This window comes from Nicotiana sylvestris, chromosome 12 (genome assembly GCF_000393655.2).
Source record: "Nicotiana sylvestris chromosome 12, ASM39365v2, whole genome shotgun sequence".
Classification (NCBI taxonomy): Eukaryota; Viridiplantae; Streptophyta; class Magnoliopsida; order Solanales; family Solanaceae; genus Nicotiana; species Nicotiana sylvestris.
Window position 1 is genome coordinate 165,420,294 of NC_091068.1, and position 21,592 is coordinate 165,441,885.

At 40.8% G+C, this 21,592-nt stretch overlaps 1 protein-coding gene across 1 annotated transcript; it reads left to right on the top strand.

Annotated features, from left to right (window-relative positions):
• The first annotated feature begins 15,424 nt into the window (after positions 1-15,424).
• LOC138884067 (uncharacterized) lies at positions 15,425-15,937 on the top strand. Its single transcript, XM_070164807.1, has one exon. It carries the CDS (start codon positions 15,425-15,427, stop codon positions 15,935-15,937), a length of 513 nt encoding a protein of 170 aa, XP_070020908.1.
• Positions 15,938-21,592: the final 5,655 nt, after the last annotated feature.

Here is a 21,592-nt window from a genome sequence, read left to right on the forward strand (position 1 = left end):
AACTGAGAGTTAAAGTGGTAGTTGAAGCTTAATCTTATCTGTGGATTCGAGATAAGTGTTTGGCCTAACCTTAGCTTGAGAGAATAGGAGTTGTGGTCTATTTGCTATGTGTTTGTATCGAGTACGATGTATAGGTATGGTGATGAGTATCTATGCGTTGGTGTCGAGCATGCCCGTGAGTCTTAAATCATGATTGTTATGACTTTATTAATATGTATCGATCATGCTCAATTTGATGATTATTAATGTTGAACAAAGCTTGTGGAAGTTTTGTGGTAATTGCTTATTGCATTCTTGTGAAGTGATTGTTGAAAATGAGATTGGTTATTGCTGGGATGTTATTGTTGATATTGTTGTTTCCCTTGCCGGGACGTATTATTTCTATTGTTTGGGTGAGGAATAGTATAAAGCATGAATGGTGATGTCGTGCATGATATTATAAATGAGTGTAATACACGAAGGGTGATGTCGTGCCGATATTATCAGTGTTAATGCATGAAGGATAATGACGTGCTATGATTTGAGAGTTAATGCACGAAGGGTGATGTCGTGTCGATATTGTGAGGTTTAATGCACGAAGGGTGATATCGTGCTATGATTATGTGAGGTAAAGCACGAAGGGTGATGTTATGTCATTCTATTACTTCATATGGTGAGGATGAGAGTAAAAGCACGAAGGGTGATGTCGTGAACGTGTTACCGTTTTATTATTTTGTTGATTTAGATATGATGTTCATTATGCTCTTTTATTGATGCTCCCTTATTGGCTTAGTGTTAGAATCTGATATCCCCCGCAGCATGTCCCCTTCCAACCTTATTCTGTTGATTCCTGTTATTATGTTTCTTTTGTATATGATCTATCTGCATAGGTATATGTGATTGTCGTGTCCTAACCGTGTCACTATTTCGCCGAGGTTAGGCTCGATACTTACTTAGTACATGGGGTTAGTTGTACTAATACTACACTCTGCACTCTTTGTGCAGATTTCGGTACCGAACCCGGTAAGTAGCTGAGGTAGTTGCCTTCAGTCCAGGGAGACCAAGGTAGATCTGCTGGCGTCTGCAGAGCCTAAAGTCCCCCTTCCCTGTTTAGCTTTCTACTGTCTTTTTTTTTTCGAGAATAGTTGTACTTTCTTTTCAGACCAGTATTTGTAGTAACTCGTAGATATTCGTGAAGTTGTAACACATAATCCATGGGTAGATTTGTATTAGTTTATTGGATTATGTTATAACTCTTCCGCATTTATCAACTGTTTAACTTTAGTTTCTATTTATAACTGTTTGGGAATGATTGTTACTATGTGGAACCATAATAGTTGGCTTGCCTAGCTTTCATGAGTAGGCGCTATCACGACTCCCGAGGATCGGAAATTCGGGTCGTGACAAGTTGGTATCAGAGCTCTAGGTTGCTTAGGTTTCACAATTCACGAACAAGCTAGGTAGAGTCTGAGGGACCGGCACGGAGACGTGTATGCTTATCCCCTAGAGGCTATAAAGTTTAAGAAAATTTCACATTTATTCTTCTCTGTCGTGCGATTTGACTTCTCAATGCTAATTGAACTTCTACTATGTTCTTTTGTAGATGGCGAGAAGACGTGTTTCTTTATCCACTAATTAGTAGCCCGAGCCCCCAGTGGCAGCTCCTTTGCGGGGCAGAGGACGAGGCCAAGGTCGTACTATAGGCCGAGGCAGGGGTAGGGCTCAGCCTAGAGCAGCAACACCAACGACGGAGCCTCGGGTAGAGTTTGAGGAGGAGGCTCCAGCCCACACCGTTCCAGCAGAGCCAGCTCAGGTTCCCGAGGGGTTCATCGCTACCACGGTACTCAGGGATGCTTTGATCTATCTAGTGGGCCTTATGGAGAGTGTCGCTCATGTAGGCTTACTTCCTATAGCACCAGCCGTCGCCCATACTTGGGGAGGAGCACAAACTCTTGCTACCTACACTCCGAAGCAGATGGTTCCCCAGTTTCAAACATTAGCAGCTTAGCTAGTTGGGTTAGTTCAGCCGGGTGTTGTGTCTTAGACCGGTGATGGAGCAACTATGTCTGTTGATGCTTTGTGGAGGTTGGACAGGTTCACCAAGTTCTTCACTACTATTTATGGTAGTACATCTTCAAAGGATCCCAGGACTATTTGGATAGTTGTCACGAGGTTCTTTGGAACATGGGGATAGTGGAGACCAATGGAGTAGACTATGTTGCTTTTCGTCTATCGGGTTCTACCAAGACTTGGTGGAGAGATTTCTATTTGGCTAGACTAGCCGGGTCACCGGTTTTGATTTGGAATCAGTTCTCTCAGCTATTTCTGGAGAAGTTTCTACCTATCACTCAGAGAGAGAGAGAGAGAGAGAGCTATCGGAGGCAGTTTGAGCGCCTCTAGCAGGGTTCTATGACCGTTACTCAGTACAACACCAAATTCATTTTTGTGGCCCGTCATGCTCTTATTATACTTCTTACCGAGAGAGATAGAGAGAGAGAGAGAGAGAGAGAGGAGGTTCATTGATGGACTCGCTCAGCCTATTAGATTGCAAATGGCTAAGGAGACAGGGAGCAAGATTTCTTTTCAGGATACGGCCAATGTGGCTAGGAGAGTTGAGATGGTTCTATCACATGGGAGTGGAGAGGGGTCTAACAAGATGCCTCGTCATTCGGGAAGGTTCAGTGGTGCCTCATCTGGAGGCAGGGATTTATTTAGTAGGGGACATTCTCCCATGCCGTGTCATTAGCCCTTCAGGTTTCTCACGGTGCTCCAGGTGGTCGTGGTTCCCACATGCAGTATTCTGATCAATTCCCTATAGTGCACCACTAGCTCCTATTAGTGAACCTCCACTTAGAGTTTTCAGAGTAGTTACTCAGGCCGTCAGGGTCAGTAGTCTTAGCAGCCGAGGGCTTGTTACACTTGTGGATACGAGGCATATTGCTAGATTTTGCCCTCGAGTGCCGAGCAGTATTCAGCATCAAGGTTCCCGTGCCATGGTTTAGGCACCGAGTGTTCCACCACCCGTACAGCCAGCTAGAGGTAGGGGTCGAGGTGGTAGAGGTGGAGATCAGGCAGCTAGAGGTGGAGGCTAGCCAGCAGGAGGCCATCCTTGGGATGTAGTTCAGAGTGGTGGGGCCTAGCCTCGATGTTATGCTATCCTATCCAGACCTAAGATCGAGGCCTCCGACGCAGTTATCACATGCACGGTTTCGGTATGTAGCAGAGATGCTTCAATTTTATTTGATCTGAGGTCTACATATTCCTACGTGTCATCTTATTTTTCCCCTTATCTGGTTGTGCCTCGTGATTCTTTGAGTGCACATGTATATGTGTCTATACCGGTGGGTGATTCTATTATTGTAGATCAAGTCTATCACTCGTGTGTGGTTATTATTAGGGGTCTTGAGACCCGTGTAGATCTCTTACTCCTCGATATGGTAGACTTCGATGTACTTTTAGGGATGGACTGGTTATCCCTTTATCATGTTGTATTGGACTGTCATGCCAAAACCGTGACCTTAGCCTTGCTAGGTTTTCCACGATTAGAGTGGAGAGGGACTCCCAGTCATTCTGTCAGTAAGGTTGTTTCTTATATAAAGGCTCAGTGTATGGTTGAAAAGGGGTGATTGGCTTATTTAGCGTATGTTCATGATTCTAGTGCTGAGGTTCCTTCTATGGATTCTTTTCCCATTTTTTGTGAGTTTCCAGAGGTATTCCCTTCAAACCTGCAGGGGATGCTACATGATAGGGATATTGACTTTTGCATTAACTTGGCTCTGGGCACTCAGCCCATTTCTATCCCGCCATATCGTATGGCCCCGCTAGAGTTGAAAGAATTGAAAGAACAGTTGCAAGACCTGCTTGATAAAGGCTTTATTAGACCTAGTGTCTCACCTTGGGGTGCGCCAGTTTTGTTTGTTAAGAAGAAGGACAGATCAAAACGGATGTGCATAGACTATCGGCAGTTGAACAAGGTCACGATCAAGAATAAGTATCCATTGCCGAGGATCGATGATTTGTTTGATCAGCTTCAAGGTGCTAAAGTGTTTTCAAAGATTGATTTGAGATCTGGCTACCATTAGTTGAGGATTAGGCCATCTGATGTCCATAAGACAGCTTTTCACACTCGGTACGGGCATTATGAGTTCTTAGTGATGTCATTTGGGTTGACAAATGCCCCAAAAACTTTCACGGATTTGATGAATCGAGTGTTGAAGCCTTATTTGGATTCCTTCGTGATTGTCTTCATTGATAATATTTTGATCTATTCCTGCAACCGGGAGGATCATGAGCACCATTTTTGAGTCGTTCTCCAGACTCTGAGGGACAGTCAATTATATGCTAAGTTTTTCAAATGTGAGTTTTGGTTGAGTTCAGTTACATTCTTGGGTCATATTGTATCAGTAGAGGGTATTCAGGTGGATCCTAAGAAGATTGCGGCAGTCAAGTACTGGCCTAGAGTCAAGTACTGGCCTAGACCCACATCAGCTACAGAGATCCAGAGTTTCTTAGGTTTGGCAGGCTATTATCGTCGGTTTGTGGAGGGGTTTTCATCTATTGAAGCCCCGATGGCCAGGTTGACCAAGAAGTGTGCCTAGTTCAGGTGGTCATACGAGTGTTAGACGAGCTTTCAGAAGCTCAAGACAGCTCTGAATACGACGCCGGTATTGGTATTGCCTAAAAATTCAGGGCCATATATGGTATATTGTGATGCATCTCATATTGGACTTGGTGCGGTGTTGATGCAGAATGGCAAGGTTATTGCATATGATTCACGACAACTGAAGATCTACGAGAAGAATTATTCAGTTCATGATTTGGAGTTAGCAGCCATTGCTCACACGCTGAAGATTTGGGGCATTATTTATATGGTGTGTCGTGTGAGGTGTTCACCGATCACAAGAGTTTCCTTGTGTATTTACCCCTAATTATCTATTTTGTACCTAATGACTTGCTTGACTTTCTTTCCTTAAACATGTCCTACTCTTTACCGTTGGTTAATTACTCCTTAATTAAGGTAGTACTTGCATTGATTTGATTCTAATTAGTACATGGTTCAATAATTATTGCTGAACTTTGATTCTTGCCTTATTTTCTACCTGTTTTCAAACTATAAGTACCATGCTCTTTCATTAACACAACGCACGAACATATTGGTTCAAAAACTCTCTCTCTCTCTCTCACCCAAAGCTTTCTGCTCTCTTTTTGTGTTACTTACTACTGTTCTAAGTTCGCCGGCTGCAAGCCAAGGCTAACTATTGGGTTCTCTTTCACTTTGTGTTTACTATATCTTTATTGGTATGTTCTAATTTCAATTCAAGTCCCAAAACAATATGTTTCTCCTACTACTTCAATTTGTCATGTTTCTAATATGCATCTATCTATGATTTTGTTGTTCAACTGGCAACTAACATGTCTACTTTACTATCTTCTTTACTGCATGCTTCTGAATATACCCCCTTAGGATTAGCCTGCTCATGAATCCCTTTCTAGTATACCCCAATGTGACTATGTTTCTCTGATTTCTGGCATGCACCTTCCTGTGTAAAGTAGTTGGCTATCCTAAGTCTGTTTGATCCTGTATTAACTCTGAAGTTCATGTTGTACCTTAAAATCCCTTGAACCCCTTTCAAGGCTTCTTTGATTTTGTACCCATGTGCTTTTGTGCTTACTATGTGCCCTATACTTACCCCAAATCCCCCATTACCCTTGAGTGAATGTGTGTACCTGTTTGATTCCATGTATTGAAGTGATGATGAACCTCTTCTGGTTCTGTATTTGGTTTGTTGATTGTTGATCACCTTACCCTTTTCAAAATTGCCTTATTTAATCAATCCCTATGTTGTTTTTTACAAAACTATTTCAAGCAAATCTCTTTTAACATTGTTTTCCTACTGAAACTCTTTCAATCTATGTCAAGCACTCTCACTCTACTCCTAAGTCCCTAGGTTATGCCCCCTCCAGTGTGTGTACTGCCTTGGGATCCTTTTGAGATTCCTCTGAACTCTGGCACACTGAGCCTGGCTCTTCCACACTACACTTACTCAATTTGGTTACAAAGTTTAGGTGTGAGCACTGGCTGGGATACTTGAGATCCTTAGGGAACTCTGATGCACCTAGACAACGATATTGGCTATGAAATTGGCATTTGAGGCTATTCTAGGTTTCCGAAATCACTTGGGCCTGCTTCAGGCTCCCTATAGTGTAACTTCTTCTTTTTTTCTTTTATCTATTTCTGTAATTCATTCATCTAGTTTGTAATCATTTATAAACGAATATTAGGGTGATTAGTGAAAAAGGGGTGGGTAGTTACATATTTGAGGATAATATGGGTAGAAACCATGCCTATAGGATTTTATATTTGCTATGTTTGCCTTACCATTAGAAATCATGCCTATACGTTTCAAGTGGTTCCGATAATAGAAATCATGCCTATAGGTTTTAAAATCAACTTCATAAGTAGATACCATGTGTATAGAATGTGATCCAGTTCAACTTTTGTTATAACGGATAATTACATTTGTTTTCATTAAACCTCATGCCTACAAGTTTCTAACATCATCTCTTAACAAATAGATATCATGTATATAGGGAACAACATCAGAAATTCTTCCTATAAATTTAAAATCAGTTTAGTTCAAATAAGTCAATTCAATTCCTGTTAGTTCACTTCGAAACTGGTTTAATCAGTTTTTTATTTTCCTTAAATGAATTCTTTCGAGTACTGTTCTAATGTACTATTAGAAAGCATTCCTATAGGAATTCAAGAGTCCATTTTTAAAATCCGCCCACTGTTTTACTCTATGAAACGTAGTTATCATGCTCTTGGGACACTATTATTCAGCGTTTAGGTAAGCCTATAGCCTTTAATTTGCTTTATATGCAGTCCTAAATTGTTCTTGCCTGTCGCTTAGAATTTTCCCCTTTTAAGCACCTTAGGGATTGTCTAGAACTGCCCAGCTTTAGAGGTCCTAAAAAACCTCCAGGACCACAAGGATGGAACGGGTAGTGCACGCATAGGACATTGTTAAAGTTATTAGAACGCTTTAGGCTATGATCAAGGGGAGGGACTTGGGTATAATGGGATATGATGGCTACGCGCTAATGTCACGTGTAGGCCCTTATTGAGGAGTGTTTATCGGGCATTGCATGGGGTGATCCTGCAGGCTAACCAACCTAGGACCCCTCTTCCCAAATCCCCTTTGCTTGAAAACTTTACTTTTTTTTATACACACAACTTGTTCACATTCTATGTCTTATTATTTGAGTCATACAATGCCCAATATGCTTTATTTATTTGTTTCAACTACTTATCTATTAAAGGAATAATTCATAAATATGAGTTCGGCTGGGACACACAGTTGTGGACTAAGATGGGTGCCTAACACCTTCCCCTCAAGGTTATTTCAAGACCTTACCCTAAATCTCTGGTAATGCAAACCAATCCAAGAGTTAATTGCTCTAGGTTCCCTAACGCACCATAATCCGTTACGTGGCAACTCTTCAAAATACTCAATTCCCAAAAGGAAATGAGTTATTACCCCCCATAAATGTCGAAACCTGGACTCCGCAAGGAAAAAGGGGGGGCGCGACAGCATGGCGACTCTGCTGGAAATACTTTTAGGCTCTTACCATAACGAACTTGTTTTTTTGTGAATTAGTCCAAGCATGCTCTATCCTGAACCCTTTCCCCTTATTTGAATTTAACTATCTATTTTTTAAGCATTTATGGTTCTTTATCCCTGAAACTGATTTGTCTCTCTGTTTTCTATTTCCTGTAACTATCTTTCAATTATTCAAATACTGTATTTATTTTTCTTACGTGCAAATACTTGACTACATGTTATTAATTGCTGCATAAATCATGCTACATATCATATTCCACTCGTGCGTATCAAATCCTATAGAAACTATTTAATGAGTGGTTGCGCTCTTCCTATTTACTACCCTTAAATTCAGAAAGGATTATTTGCGGTAAAACCAGTCGATCAGCGGTGCAGTCGACGATTCCATGCCTTCCCCCTCAAGTTGTCCGCTTGAGGGGACCAGTCTAAAACTCCATAATAGCCTTACTCTGGTTAAAATTGTGCATGCATCGTGGTCAAACCTAGTCGGATCAATATGTTGTCCACATAATGAACCTTTAAGATAAGCCTTATCCAAAAGTCCATCTGGTTTTTCATAATCCTAACGGACACAACCACGTTCTGTACATTAATTTGGAGAACTAAATACCGATATGCGGATCGTAAATGTATAAATAGTCGAGTCTGGTGGGGGTAAGGCCTAACCCTTTTGTTTTGCAGAAAATGAGGAACGAGGTCCCCAACTTTGGTAAGGTTAGTACACCCTTACTCTTGCTAGACTGGTGGAGGAATCTTCCATCAAACGACCAAATCAATGAATGGAAAGAGAGGGCCGCAAAATTTGGCAAAAAGTTGGAACATCTTGAATACAGCCTATTGGAATTGGAAGGAAAAGTGAGGAAGAGAGTCACCGACTGCCAGAACGCTGAGGGAAGAATGGAAAGGCATTCTTACTGATGAACCTACGCGAACTGGGGGATTTGATCGACAAGAGCATTTGACATAAGAAAGGTCCTTCTGAGACCAAATAGATTAGGTTCACTCGCTTTCCAAATGTAATAAGTCCAAGTGCCAGTAGTGACTTATTTTTATTATTTTAATGTCGTTTTGGGATTCGTCTATTTTTATATTATGAAATAAAGCATCTGTTGCCATTAAAAGTTATCCAAATCTATTTGTCGCTAGGACTACCTCGAGCACAATGAGGCTCCCAAAGTAGGACACGAATTTATATTTTTGCAATATGTGTTTAAATACCGCAAATATTTCAGAATCCTCACTTACTTGTTACCTTTTTTGTTTTTTTCTTATTTTTATTATTCTCATCCCCTTAGGTTGGTTCACTCATACTGGACTCGTCAGCATACCACACCAGATCTAGAGGCCCTCCACCTTCTCTTCCTCTAAGCAACACAAAAGGTAGAGGAAAAGCAAAAATGGACGACTTAAGTGGAATCCGAAAGGAAATTGTTGAGAATGCAGAAACCTCAGATGGTCGTAGTACTCCGGCCCCAAATGATCTAGTCCTGAGACTGGAACAAAAGATACTGGAATTGCAAGGTGAACTTGAGCAGGTTCGCAACTTGGCAAACCTGTCACTCACCCTCAATGTCCCCGACATCCACCAATAAAACACAAAGAACCCATCACCTCCTCAAAACACACAAAACCAAAATCCTCCTGCACCAAATCAATACACAACTCCACCCCAAAATATCAATCCACTACTAATACCAACTTTACCACAACATCACCATCAACCCATTCAGTACCCCCCAACCACCACTTACCACACTCCCCAAAACACATCACCCATTCCCGATCAACAAAACTCCACCAATGACCATCACTACACCCATGTTCCTGGAACCCATCAAAGCAACCCTATATATGTGGAAACTATACCTCATTCTACCCAACCAATATCCTGTACACCAGAATCCTCCGAGAACGACCTGCTCATTAAAAACATGGGTGAAGAACTCAAGAAGTTAATAAGCCGAGTTAAGGTAGTTGAAGGCGACATAGGAATAGAAGGTTTAAACTGCGAAGACCTATGCATACAACCAGAGGTGGAATTTCCTGAGGGGTACAAACCTCCAGAGTTCGGGATGTTTGATGGCACAGGTGATCCCAGGGCTCATCTAAGGACCTATTGTGACAAGCTTGTTGGGGTCGGGAACGATGAAAAGATCCGGATGAAGCTCTTTATGAGGAGTCTTATTGGGGATGCTTTATCTTGGTATATCAGCTAAAATACCAAGAAATGGTCCAATTGGGTAAGTATGTCGTTAGATTTCATGGACCGGTTCAGGTTCAACACAGAGAATGCACCAGATGTTTTATACATTCAGAATCTTACGAAGAAACCTATTGAGACTTTCCATGAATATGCTACTCGTGTGAGGTCAGAAGCGGCCAAGGTCAGACCCTCTTTGGATGAAGAACAGATGAATAAATTCTTCGTCAAAGCGCAAGATCCACAATATTATGAGAGGTTGATGGTTATCAAAAATCACAAATTCTCTGACATCATCAAACTTGGAGAAATAATCAAAGAAGGAATCAAGAGCGGGATGGTAACGAACTTCGAAGTGCTGCAAGCCACAAATAAGGCATTACAATCAGGTAGCATATCGAAGAAGAGAGATGTTGGGGAAGTAATGGTGGCCCAGGCCTAAAATCTCCACTTATATATCAAACACCTCCTCCAACATATCAAGAACCTCCACCCACATATCAAACACCTCCACCCACATACCAAGCATCACCGCCTATATATCAACCTTATCTTCCAAATATTCCCAACCAGCCACTGTCCATCACACCTATAACTCCCAACCATTCCACTTCCAATCACTACCAGCTCGCGAAAATTATCCAAGACCAAGACCCAACTTCGATCGCAAGCCACCCAGACAATAAACCGCCATTGTTGAGCCCATCGACCAATTGTAGGAAAGGTTAAAAGTCGCGGGTTACATCACTTTTGTTCCCGCTGTTGCATTAGAAAACCCATCCCAATGGGTCAATCCGAAAAACACTTGTGTGTACCATTCCGGTATGAAAGGGCACACCACTGCTGAGTGACAAACATTGACAACAAGGTCATACAAGCGAAGGAAGCCGACCTAACATCTATAACAATCCCCTCCCTGATCATAGAGGTGATGGTGTACATGTGATAGAGATGAATGGAGAATGGGACCTTAAGGGGTCGGTCGGGTTTATTCGAGAAGGCGATGACTTTAAAGTTGCAGTCACACTTACTCCTATTGTGGTACAGACTCAGGCACCAATCGAGGTGGAGGTAACTGCATCAGTTTCATTCGAGATGGAGGTGGCTCCGCCTGCAGCCACCCCCGCTCCATTTGAAGTAGAAGTGGCCACACCTTTCACTATGATGGTATCAACCACACCCCCATTCAACTCAAAAGCAATACCCTGGGATTATGTTGCTGAGGCACGGCAGAAAAGGAAGGCCAAGGTAGAGGAATCTAATGTTGCATAAGGAATGACTAGAACTAGAAGAGTCTATACACCGAAACATTTAGGAGGATCAAGCAAGGATACCACTACTAAGCAGCCTATTACTGAGACCGGGCCAGATGACCTATAGAGGAAAGTACAAGCAAAAGAGTATTTTATTGTTGACCATCTGAACAAAGTCCCTACTCAGATATCTATCCTGTCACTATTGCAGAATTCAAAGGCACACAAGAACTCTTTGATGAAAGTATTGAGCGAGGATTATGTACCCAATAACATCACTGGTGGAGAAATGGCCAACATGGTAGGGCAAGTAAAATTATCTTCCACGAAGATGAGCTACCACTTGAGGGGCTAAATCACAATCGAGCATTGCATATTATGGTACAATTTGAAGACAAATTCGATGCCAGAGTCTTGGTTAATGGAGGTTCAAGCCTCAATATTTGTCCATTGGACACTCTGAAAAGGTTGGACAAAGGTTTCCATGAAATACGGGTAGGAAGCATGAATGTGAAGGATTTCGATGGGTCCTAGAGGGCCACAATCAAGGAAATCAACATTTGCTTACAGATGGGGCCAACTTGGTTCGACGTTGAATTTCAGGGACTCGACATACTAGCCTTATATAACCTTCTGTTGGGATGACCATGGATCCATGTCGCTGTAGCCGTGCCTTCCATACTACATCAAGCCATGGAGTTTGAATGGAACCATCAAGAGGTAATCATTCACGGAGATGGGAGTAACCCCATTTACACTAGTCAAATGATCCCGGCCATTGGACATATAAAAAGGCTAGGAGGAGAAACCTATCATCACATTGAACGAGTCAATGCCGTCGTGAAGGATAAGTGGTGGAGTAACAAAATAGAAAGCATACTAGCATGGTTTGGATATGAACCTGGCAAAGGGTTGGGAAAGAACCTTCAAGGTATCACTAAACCAATACAGTTAAAAAATCATGGTACCACCTTTGGGCTTGGATACCAGTACACATGGAAAGAGTACAAGGATTGGTCGCCTCCATGGCGTGGGCTGTATTACCCTTTTGAGCAGCTAGTGCCACATTTGGAACAAGCTTTTCACTAGGCTGATATGATATGGGGGACTGCAGAAAAAGAAGCACTCGCTAAGTTGAAGAATTTGTTCTTGGAAGATGAAGACATGGACTATAGAGCCATAATTGAGGAGGAGAAGGAGGAAGAAGGCCTTACTATTCAGACTGTGAAGAAAGGAGTTGTTCTTAGGAACTGGACCGCCACTCCATCTCGAGCCCGCCGAGTCCCTAGGTGGCTTGGCAAAATTTACTTCTATAGCCATTCTAGGCATTTAAGATTCCCCGTAATTTTGTTTTAAGCTTTACTTGTTTCAAAATAAATGCTCGATTCATCGAGCCATATTTTGTTTGGAAGATTTTTTTAGTTTTAATTAAATGTATTTGCCTTTTATTATTCACTACTATCTTTACATTTTTCTTTTCTACAGCGTTTTTATTACTTTTCTTGATGAACCAGTGACTGTGACATGTAATGAGGCAACGCAACATAGGAATAGTGATTCAGAGGAAGAAGATGAGATACTCGATGAAATTGTCAGGGAGGTTGAAAATTTTGAGAATAAGCCCAAGTCCAATCTGGATGAGACTGAGGCGGTAAATTTGGGAGACGCCGAGACCATCAAGGAGACTCTATCAACATCTACTTGTCACCAACCAAGAAGGAAGAATACATTCGCTTCCTAAAAGATCATGAGGATATTTTCGCATGGTTATATGATGATATGACCGGTTTGAGCACGTCCATAGTAGCTCACAAGCTGCCTACTAATCCCATGTGTCAACCAGTCAAGCAGAAACTCAGAAAGCTCAAACCAGACATGAGCCTGAAAATCAAGGAGGAAGTTACCAAGTAGATCAAAGCCAAAGTTCTCAGGGTGGTTGACTACCCAACTTGGTTAGCTAATATTGTGCCAGTTCCAAAGAAGGATGGGAAGGTCAGAGTATGTGTTGACTATCATGATTTAAATATAGCAAGTCCTAAGGACAACTCCCCACTACCAAATATACACATCCTGATCGATAATTGCGCCAAGCATGAACTCCTATCTTTTGTAGATTGCTTCACAGGTTATCACCAGATTTGGATGGATGAAGAAGATATAGAGAAGACAGCTTTAATCAAACCGTGGGGTGTGTACTATTACAAGATGATGTCATTCGGTCTGAAGAATGTTGGAGCCACTTAAATGAGAGCCATAACAACCATCTTCCAAGATATGATACACAAGGAAATAGAGGTGTATGTAGACGACATCATTATCAAATCCAAGAGGACCGCAGATCACATAGAGGACCTGAGAAAGTTCTTTGACAGGCTAAGGAGGTAAAATTTGAAATTGAACCTCGCAAAGTGTGCATTCGGGGTTCCCGCAGGAAAATTATTGGGATTCATCGTCAGTTGCTGGGGGATCGAGCTGGATCCATCCAAAGTCAAGACTATTTAGGAGTTACCACCGCCTAAGAGCAAAAAGGACGTGATGAGTTTCCTAGGATGTCTCAACTATATCAGTCACTTCATAGCATAGTCTACAATCATATGTGAACCCATCTTCAAGATGCTGGGGTGAGATCCTGAAACGAGCTGGACAGAGGATTGTTAGAAAACTTTTGACAAGATCAAGGAGTACCTATCCACACCACTAGTTATGGTCCCGCCATAACCAGAACGACCTTTGCTACTCTATCTATATGTATTAGGTGGAGCCTTCGGATGTATTTTGGGACAACATGACGAGACAGGAAGGAAGGAGCAGGCCATATACTACTTGAGCAAGAAGTTCACACCTTACGAAGCACGGTACTCTATGGTGGAATGCACTTGTTGTGCTTTGACCTGGACAACTCAGAAATTGAGGCATTACTTTTGTGCCTATACTACATACCTCATATCAAGGATGGACCCTCTAAAGTACATATTTCAGAAACCCATGCCTACTGGGAAGTTGGCTAAATGGAAGATACTATTAAGTGAGTTCGATATCGTCTATGTAACTCAAAAGGCGGTCAAAGGACAAGCATTGGCAGATCATCTTGCTTAAAATACGGTGGGAGGAGATTACGAACCTTTGAAAATATATTTTCCTGATGAAAAAGTATCATTCATAGGAGAAGACATCACCGAAGCATATGACGGATGGAGGATGTTCTTTGATGGGGCTGCAAATTTAAAAGGAGTAGGAATTAGAGCAGTTTTGGTATTAGAAATGGGTCAACATTATCTGGTATTTGCTAAACTCAGATTTCCCTGCACCAATAACATGGCAGAGTATGAAGCCTGCATACTAGGGCTCAACATGGCAGTCGACATGAACATTCAGGAGCTACTGGTGATCGGTGACTCAGATTTTCTTGTGCACCAGGTACAAGGAGAATGGGCCACCAAGAATTCCAAGATATTTCCATATCTGCACCATGTGCAAGAATTGAGAAAGAGGTTCTCAAAGATAGAATTCCAACATGTGCCCCAAATTCAAAATGAGTTTGTCGATGCATTGGCTACTTTGTCATCTATGATACAATATCCAGATAAGAATTACATTGACCTTAGCCGGCATATTGTGCTCATGGAAAGCCTTGGTTCCATGACATCAAAGAGTACTTATCAAAAGGAGAATACTCGGAGCATGCAAATCACACTCAGAAATTCACACTCCTGAGATTGTCAAATCACTTCTTCCACAGCAGAGGGAACTTGTACAAAAGAACTCCTGATTTGGGTTTACTAAGATATGTTGACGCAAATGAAGCTTCTAAGCTACTTGAGGATATGCATGTTGGGACCTGTGGCCCACACATGAATGGTTTCTTCTTGGCTAAGAAGATACTCAGGGCAGGTTACTTTTGGATGACCATGGAGACGGATTGCATTCAGTATGCTTGCAAATGCTTTCAATGTCAATTGCATGCCGACATGATAAAAGTGCCGTCAAATGAGCTCAATGCAACGAGCTCACCTTGGCCATTCTCCGCCTAGGGAATGGATATTATTGGTCCAATTGTGCCCACTGCTTCAAACGGACATAGGTTTATTCTGGTAGCAATTGATTACTTCACAAAATAGGTAGAGGCTGCATTTTACAAAGTTGTAACCAAGAAAGTCGTTGCATATTTTGTCAAGGATTGTATCGTTTGCCGATTTGGGATTTCCGAGTCCATTATTACTGATAACACCGCCAATATCAATAGCGATTTGATGAAGGCCATGTGTGAAACTTTCAAAATCAAGCATAAGAATTCCACAGCCTACAGACCTCAGATGAATGGAGGCGTAGAAGCCACCAACAAAAACATCAAGAAGATACTAGGGAAAATGGTAGAGAACCACAAACAATGGCATGAGAAGTTACCCTTTGCTCTATTAGGATACCGCACTACGGTTAGCACATCAATCGGGGAAACTCCCTACATGCTGGTTTATGGTACCGAGGTTGTCATCCCAGCCGAGGTGGAGATTCCTTCTTTAAGAATCACACAGGAAGATGAATTCAGCGATGCAGAGTGGATAAAGAGTCGCTATGAACAATTGGACCTTATTGATGGAAACAGGATGAACGAAGTATGTCACAGCCAATTTTACCATAACAGAATGTCTAGAGCTTTCAACAAAAGAGTCAAACGAAGACAGTTTGCACCAGGGCAACTGGTATTGAAGAAAATCTTCCTGCATCAAAATGAAGCCAAAGGGAAATTCTCTCCTAACTGGCAAGGTCTTTATATGGTTCACAGGGTACTAATAGGAGGAGCACTCATACTTGCAGAAATGGATGGAGAAGTCTGGCCAAAACCAATCATTTTAGACGTAGTCAAGAGATACTATGCCTAGATTATTTTACATTTCTCTTCTGATGTAATTGAACTACGCTTGACCAGATTCCCATTTAAGAGGGGATGTGTAGGCAGCCTTATGGGTTCGGTCATATCATAATAAAATTTTCATTTCCCCCAAGCTCAGAAATTGGGGCAGAATTGTGAAGAGGACCCTCAAAATTCCAGAGCAAATCCGGCCAACCCCATCGCATGCTAGAAAGTCAGTAATCAGTTAAGAAACTAGGGCAGAATTTTGAGAAGGATTCTCAAAATTCTGAAAAAGATACAGCAAGGCTTATTATCCACAAATAGTCAAAAGATCATCCACCAAACTAGGGCAGAATTTTGAGGAGGTCCCTCAAAATTCCAACATAAGAGAGCTGCAATGCCTTTGAAATGTGTTACAGTCACTAGTTCATCAAATGTATCAACATATTTCTAAATAACTCTATTTTTTATCAATAATTGCATATTTTTTCGAAAACTCTATTTCTGTAGCAGTCAGGTGCCACCCAGGAGAACTCAAAAGGTTTTCAGGATGGAGCAAAGCGAAGGCCGGCAGGTGAAGCACGAACCAACCTCCCCCTCACAGAACTTACAATTTTTCTTTAAATGCAGGCACATATGACATGACGATCACATCTACAAATATATGCACACAGCAAGATTACTATCAATCAGGCCATCAGACACTGAATATACATCTCCAGCTAAGAAATACACTACTCTTATTTGCTACTCGCTCTTTGCATGGGACTAATCCATGTCCCCCATATTTGCATAGGACTAATCCCTGTCCCTCATATTTGCATGGGACTAATCCCTGCCTCTATACTTGCATGAGGTTAATCCTTGCCTCCATATTTGCATGAGACTAATCCTTGCCTCCATATCTACATGAGGCTAATCCTTGCCTCCCTACTAGCATGAGGCTAATCATTGCCTCCCTACTTTCATGAGGCTAATCCATGCCTCCCAACTTGCATGAGGCTAATCCTTACCTCCATATTTACATGAGTCTAATCCTTGCCTCCCTACCTGCATGAGGCTAATCCTCGCCTCCCTACTTGCATGAGACTAATCCTTGCCTCCATGAGGCTATTCCCTGTCTCCCAATTTGCATGAAGCTAATCTTTACCTCCATACCTCCATGAGACTAATCCTTGCCTCCACATTTGCATGGGACCAAGCACTGTCCTTTTTTGCACAGATATTGCTCTATTTCACTATCTATTTATTTTCCAATCGGGCTAAGCTCTGCCCTCCATTTCACAAGACTAAGCCTTGTCTTGTTAACATCATATTGTTTCATATCATGGGCTAAAATATTGCAAATCTATCCAAAGGCGTCATAGTCTAAAAGGAATCATCCTCATAGCCGGAAGACACCATGCCATGGCCTAAGGATCTCTCAAATTTGCATATCATTATTCAAAGGCGTCATTATTTCATGGCACCATCTTCATTGCCCGGGAACATTATTTCATGGCCTGGAAATCCCTCACTAGACAATTCATAGACCAGGGCGACATGGTCCAAGGACGTCATCCTTAACTGTCCAAAGACAACCTTCATGGTCCAAAGGGAACCTGCATTACGTTTAAATTTTCGCAAATACATGTTTGTAGCATCTTTTATCTGTAGGTAACCAGTAAGAAACCGCTATCCTAGCAGGAGTGATCTTGCTCCAGGTCCTTCAAATTGTCCTGAGCCTTAATCGCTCACCATAGCCGTTTCCGCATCGCGTGTCTGTTCTTGCAACAATTTCATCAGCATATTCCGCAAATGAATCCAGAACTACACATGGCCTGATTCCTGTAAAACCAAGGATATGTAGGCAATTTAAGACAAAGTCCGGACTCTGTCTTTCAAAACACTCCGCTTGGTCAAAACTGGCCATTATTTCTTTACCCGAATACTCTTTCATCCTTCCCGGGTAGAGAGGGGCAACTGTTGATACCTAATTTTTCCCTATACATTTTATAAATATACGTACTTTCAAAATAGCATATATATGCATATATAAGCATGCACAAGGTTTTTATAATTTTTCTCTAGTTTTAAAAGGCTTTAAAATGATTTAATTCTTCCTATTTTACTTATAAAATCTCCAATAATTATCCTTCAAATTATATTGTGATAATTTAATCATATAAATCCTATATTTATGCCAAAATATTGCTTAAATATTTTTTGTGAATTTTTTATAATTACATTTATATTTTTAAGCCAATTTGCATATAATTGCAATAGCCTTATTAATGTACAATTACGTTTTATATGCATAAAATGATCTTCTATATTTTTAAAAAATGTTAAATATCTATTTTAAATAAGTTTAGTACATGAAAGTATTTTTTAGAAATCATTTAGTATTTATTATAAATTATATAGGTTTAAATTAGCTATTTAAAACTTAGCCAAATTATATTTCAATTTTAGCCTCAATTAAACCCAATACCCCAGCCTAATTTCGGATTAAAATACCCGACCTAGGCCCTAATTATACCTACCCAACCCTAAACCCATCAGATCCTAGCCGTTGATCTAAAAGATCAACGACACCCGTTCATTCATTCCTTTTTTAATTCTAAACGACCCCTAACCCTAACCATTTCTCTATACACCACTGCCCTAAGATCCTCTCTGCTGTCAAAACACTCTCAACCTAACCCTAATCTTCAACCGCCGACCTCCCATTTCTGGCCATCTCCGGTGACCTCTTATCGTCTCTTAAGCCTCCAATGGATCCTCTCATGCCATGCTTGCCTTCTCTAAGGTCTTTAAGGGCCCAAGGCTATGCCGACTTGCATCTAGGGTTCCTCACCCGCCTATTCTTGGCTACTACAGTGTGATTTCAAGTAAAATCATGTTGTATTTGCTATGATCCTTGGGTTTCTGGACAGGTTTCTTCGCCTCTATATGGGTTCTTTCGAAACCATGATTTCTTTTCTATACCTCCTAGATCTGTACATATCCAGGATGATTTGAGTTTGTTTCTTCAATGTTTTACACTATCCTTGAGGTTCTTTACAAAAATTATGTGGTTTCAAGTGTTTTTCATCTTCTTCTGAAACTAGGGTTTTCGAAACTTCTTTTAAAACCTTGTTTAACTAATTCTTTGTGTTTAAACTTCTATTTCTTGCACATTTTGACGGATTCTATGATCTTACTACATCTTTAACTCGTCTATGTTGAAAGCCCTAATTTTCTAGGTTTCTTTTTTTGGTTCTGTGTATCAGCATGACTGACCGGTTCTCGTTTTTGAGTTTCTGTGACCATCTTGCCTTGAATATGTTTCTACTGAGTTTCTTAGCCTAACTTACATCAATTCTATGTGCTTGTGTTCATCTTGACTGTTCAAGACTTGCCTCTATCTCATCCAATCAGTATTGTTTAACTTTCGTGCTTCCTAGAGTTATGTGTCGACCTCTGGTTATCTTTTTTGAAAAATCTTGGCTTGATTTGAAAACTTTCCTTTAGACCTTCGATTCTTCCTGTTTAAACTTGGCGTATTTTCTTGTTCATGGGAACCTATGTTATTCTCCTTAAATTAGTATTATTTTAAGTCCTTGATTCACTGATTTGCTACATGCTGATTCTCGATTATTTCCATATTCTGCAACCTTATTTAGTTTTCTTACCTTATGTGGTTAACCGTGTTATTTGCTGATTCTTCACAAACTGTTTCCTTGTGTATTTACCCCTAATTGTCTATTTTGTACCTAATGCCTTTCTTGACTTTCTTTCTTTAAACATGCTCTACTCTTTACCGTTGGTTAATTACCCATTAATTAAGGTAGTACTTGCATTGATTTGATTCTAATTAGTACATGGTTCCATAATTATTGTTGAACTTTGATTCTTTCCTTATTTTCTACCTGTTTTCAAACTATAAGTACCCTGCTCTTTCATTAACACAACGCACAAACACACTGGTTCAAAAACTCTCTGTCACACACTCAAAACTTTATGCTCTCTTTTGCGTTACTTACTACTGTACTAAGTTACTCGGCTACAAGCCAAGGCTAACTATTGGGTTCTCTTTTACTTTGTGTTTACTATCTCTTTACTAGTATGTTCTAATTTCAATTCAAGTCCCAAAACAATATGCTTCTCCTACTGCTTCAATTTGTCAAGTTTCTAATATGCTTCTATCTATGGTTTCGTTGTTCAACCTGCAACTAACATGTCTACTTCACTGTCTTTTTTACTGTAAGCTTCTGAATATACCCCCTTAGGATTAGCCTGCACATGAATCCCTTTCTAGTACACCCCAATGTGACTATGTTTCTCTGATTTCTGGCATGCACCTTCCTATGTAAAGTAGTTGGCTATCCTAAGTCTGTTTGATTCTGTATTAACTCTGAAAGTCATGTTGTACCTTAAAATCCCTTGAACCCCTTTCAAGGCTACTCTGACTTTGTACTCATGTGCATCTGTGCTTACTATGTGCCCTATACTTACCCCAAATCCCCCATTACCCCTGAGTGAATGTGTGTACCTGTTTGATTCCATGTATTGAAGTGCTAATGAACCTCTTCTGGTTCTATGTTTGGTTTGTTGATTGTTGATTACCTTACCCTTTTAAAAATTGCCTTATTTAATAAATCCCTATGTTGTTTTTTACAAAACTATTTCAAGCAAATCTTTTTTAACATTGTATTCCTACTAAAACCCTTTCAATCTATGTCAAGCACTCTCACTCTACTCCTAAGTCCCTAAGTTATGCTCCCTCCAGTGTGTGTACTGCCTTGGGATCCTTTTGAGATCCCTCTGAACTCTGGCACACTAAGGATGGCCCTTCCACACTACACTTACTCAATTTGGTTACAAAGTCTAGGTGTGAGCATTGGCTGGGATACTTGAGATCCTTAGGGAACTCTGACGCACCTAGACAATGATATTGTCTATGAAATTGGCATTTGAGGCTATTCGAGGTTTGGGAAATCACTTGGGCCTGCTTCAGGCTCCCTATAGTGTAACTTCTTCTTTTTTTCTTTTATCTATTTATGTAATTCATTCATCTGATTTGTAATAATTTGTAAATAAATATTGGGGTGATTAGTGAAAAAGGGGTGAGTAGTTACATATTTTAGGGTAATTGTCATACCTCCTTTTTCCGCCCCCGCGAGGGTACAAGGAGTTTTTTCCAATTAAAGGATAATCGAAACGGGATTTGTTTGTTTATTTCAGAGTCACCACTTAGGAGATTTAGGGTGTCCCAAGTCACCAATTTAATCCCGAATCGAGGAAAAGAATGACTCCATATTACAGTCCGCGAACCAGAAATCCGGATAAGGAATTCTGTTAACCCGAGAGAAGGTGTTAGGCATTCCCGAGTTCCGTGGTTCTAGCACGGTCGCTCAACTGTCATATTCGGTTTGTTTATATGATTTTATACAATTATGCGCTCATGTGCAAGTTTTAACTCTTTAACGCTTTTATTATTATATTTTTTTTAAAAAGAATGTGAACATCGCTTAAAAAACATGTCTTTGGATTGCGTCACATGAAATGCACCCGCAATCCGGAACACATTTTTATTCAATGTTTTGGGATTTGGATTTGGGTCGCATGAAATGCACACCCGAGTTTAAGAAGGTAAGCTTATTAAAATGCGCGCCTAAAGCAATTAACGTATTATTATTTCTGGGTAAGGCCGTGGAAT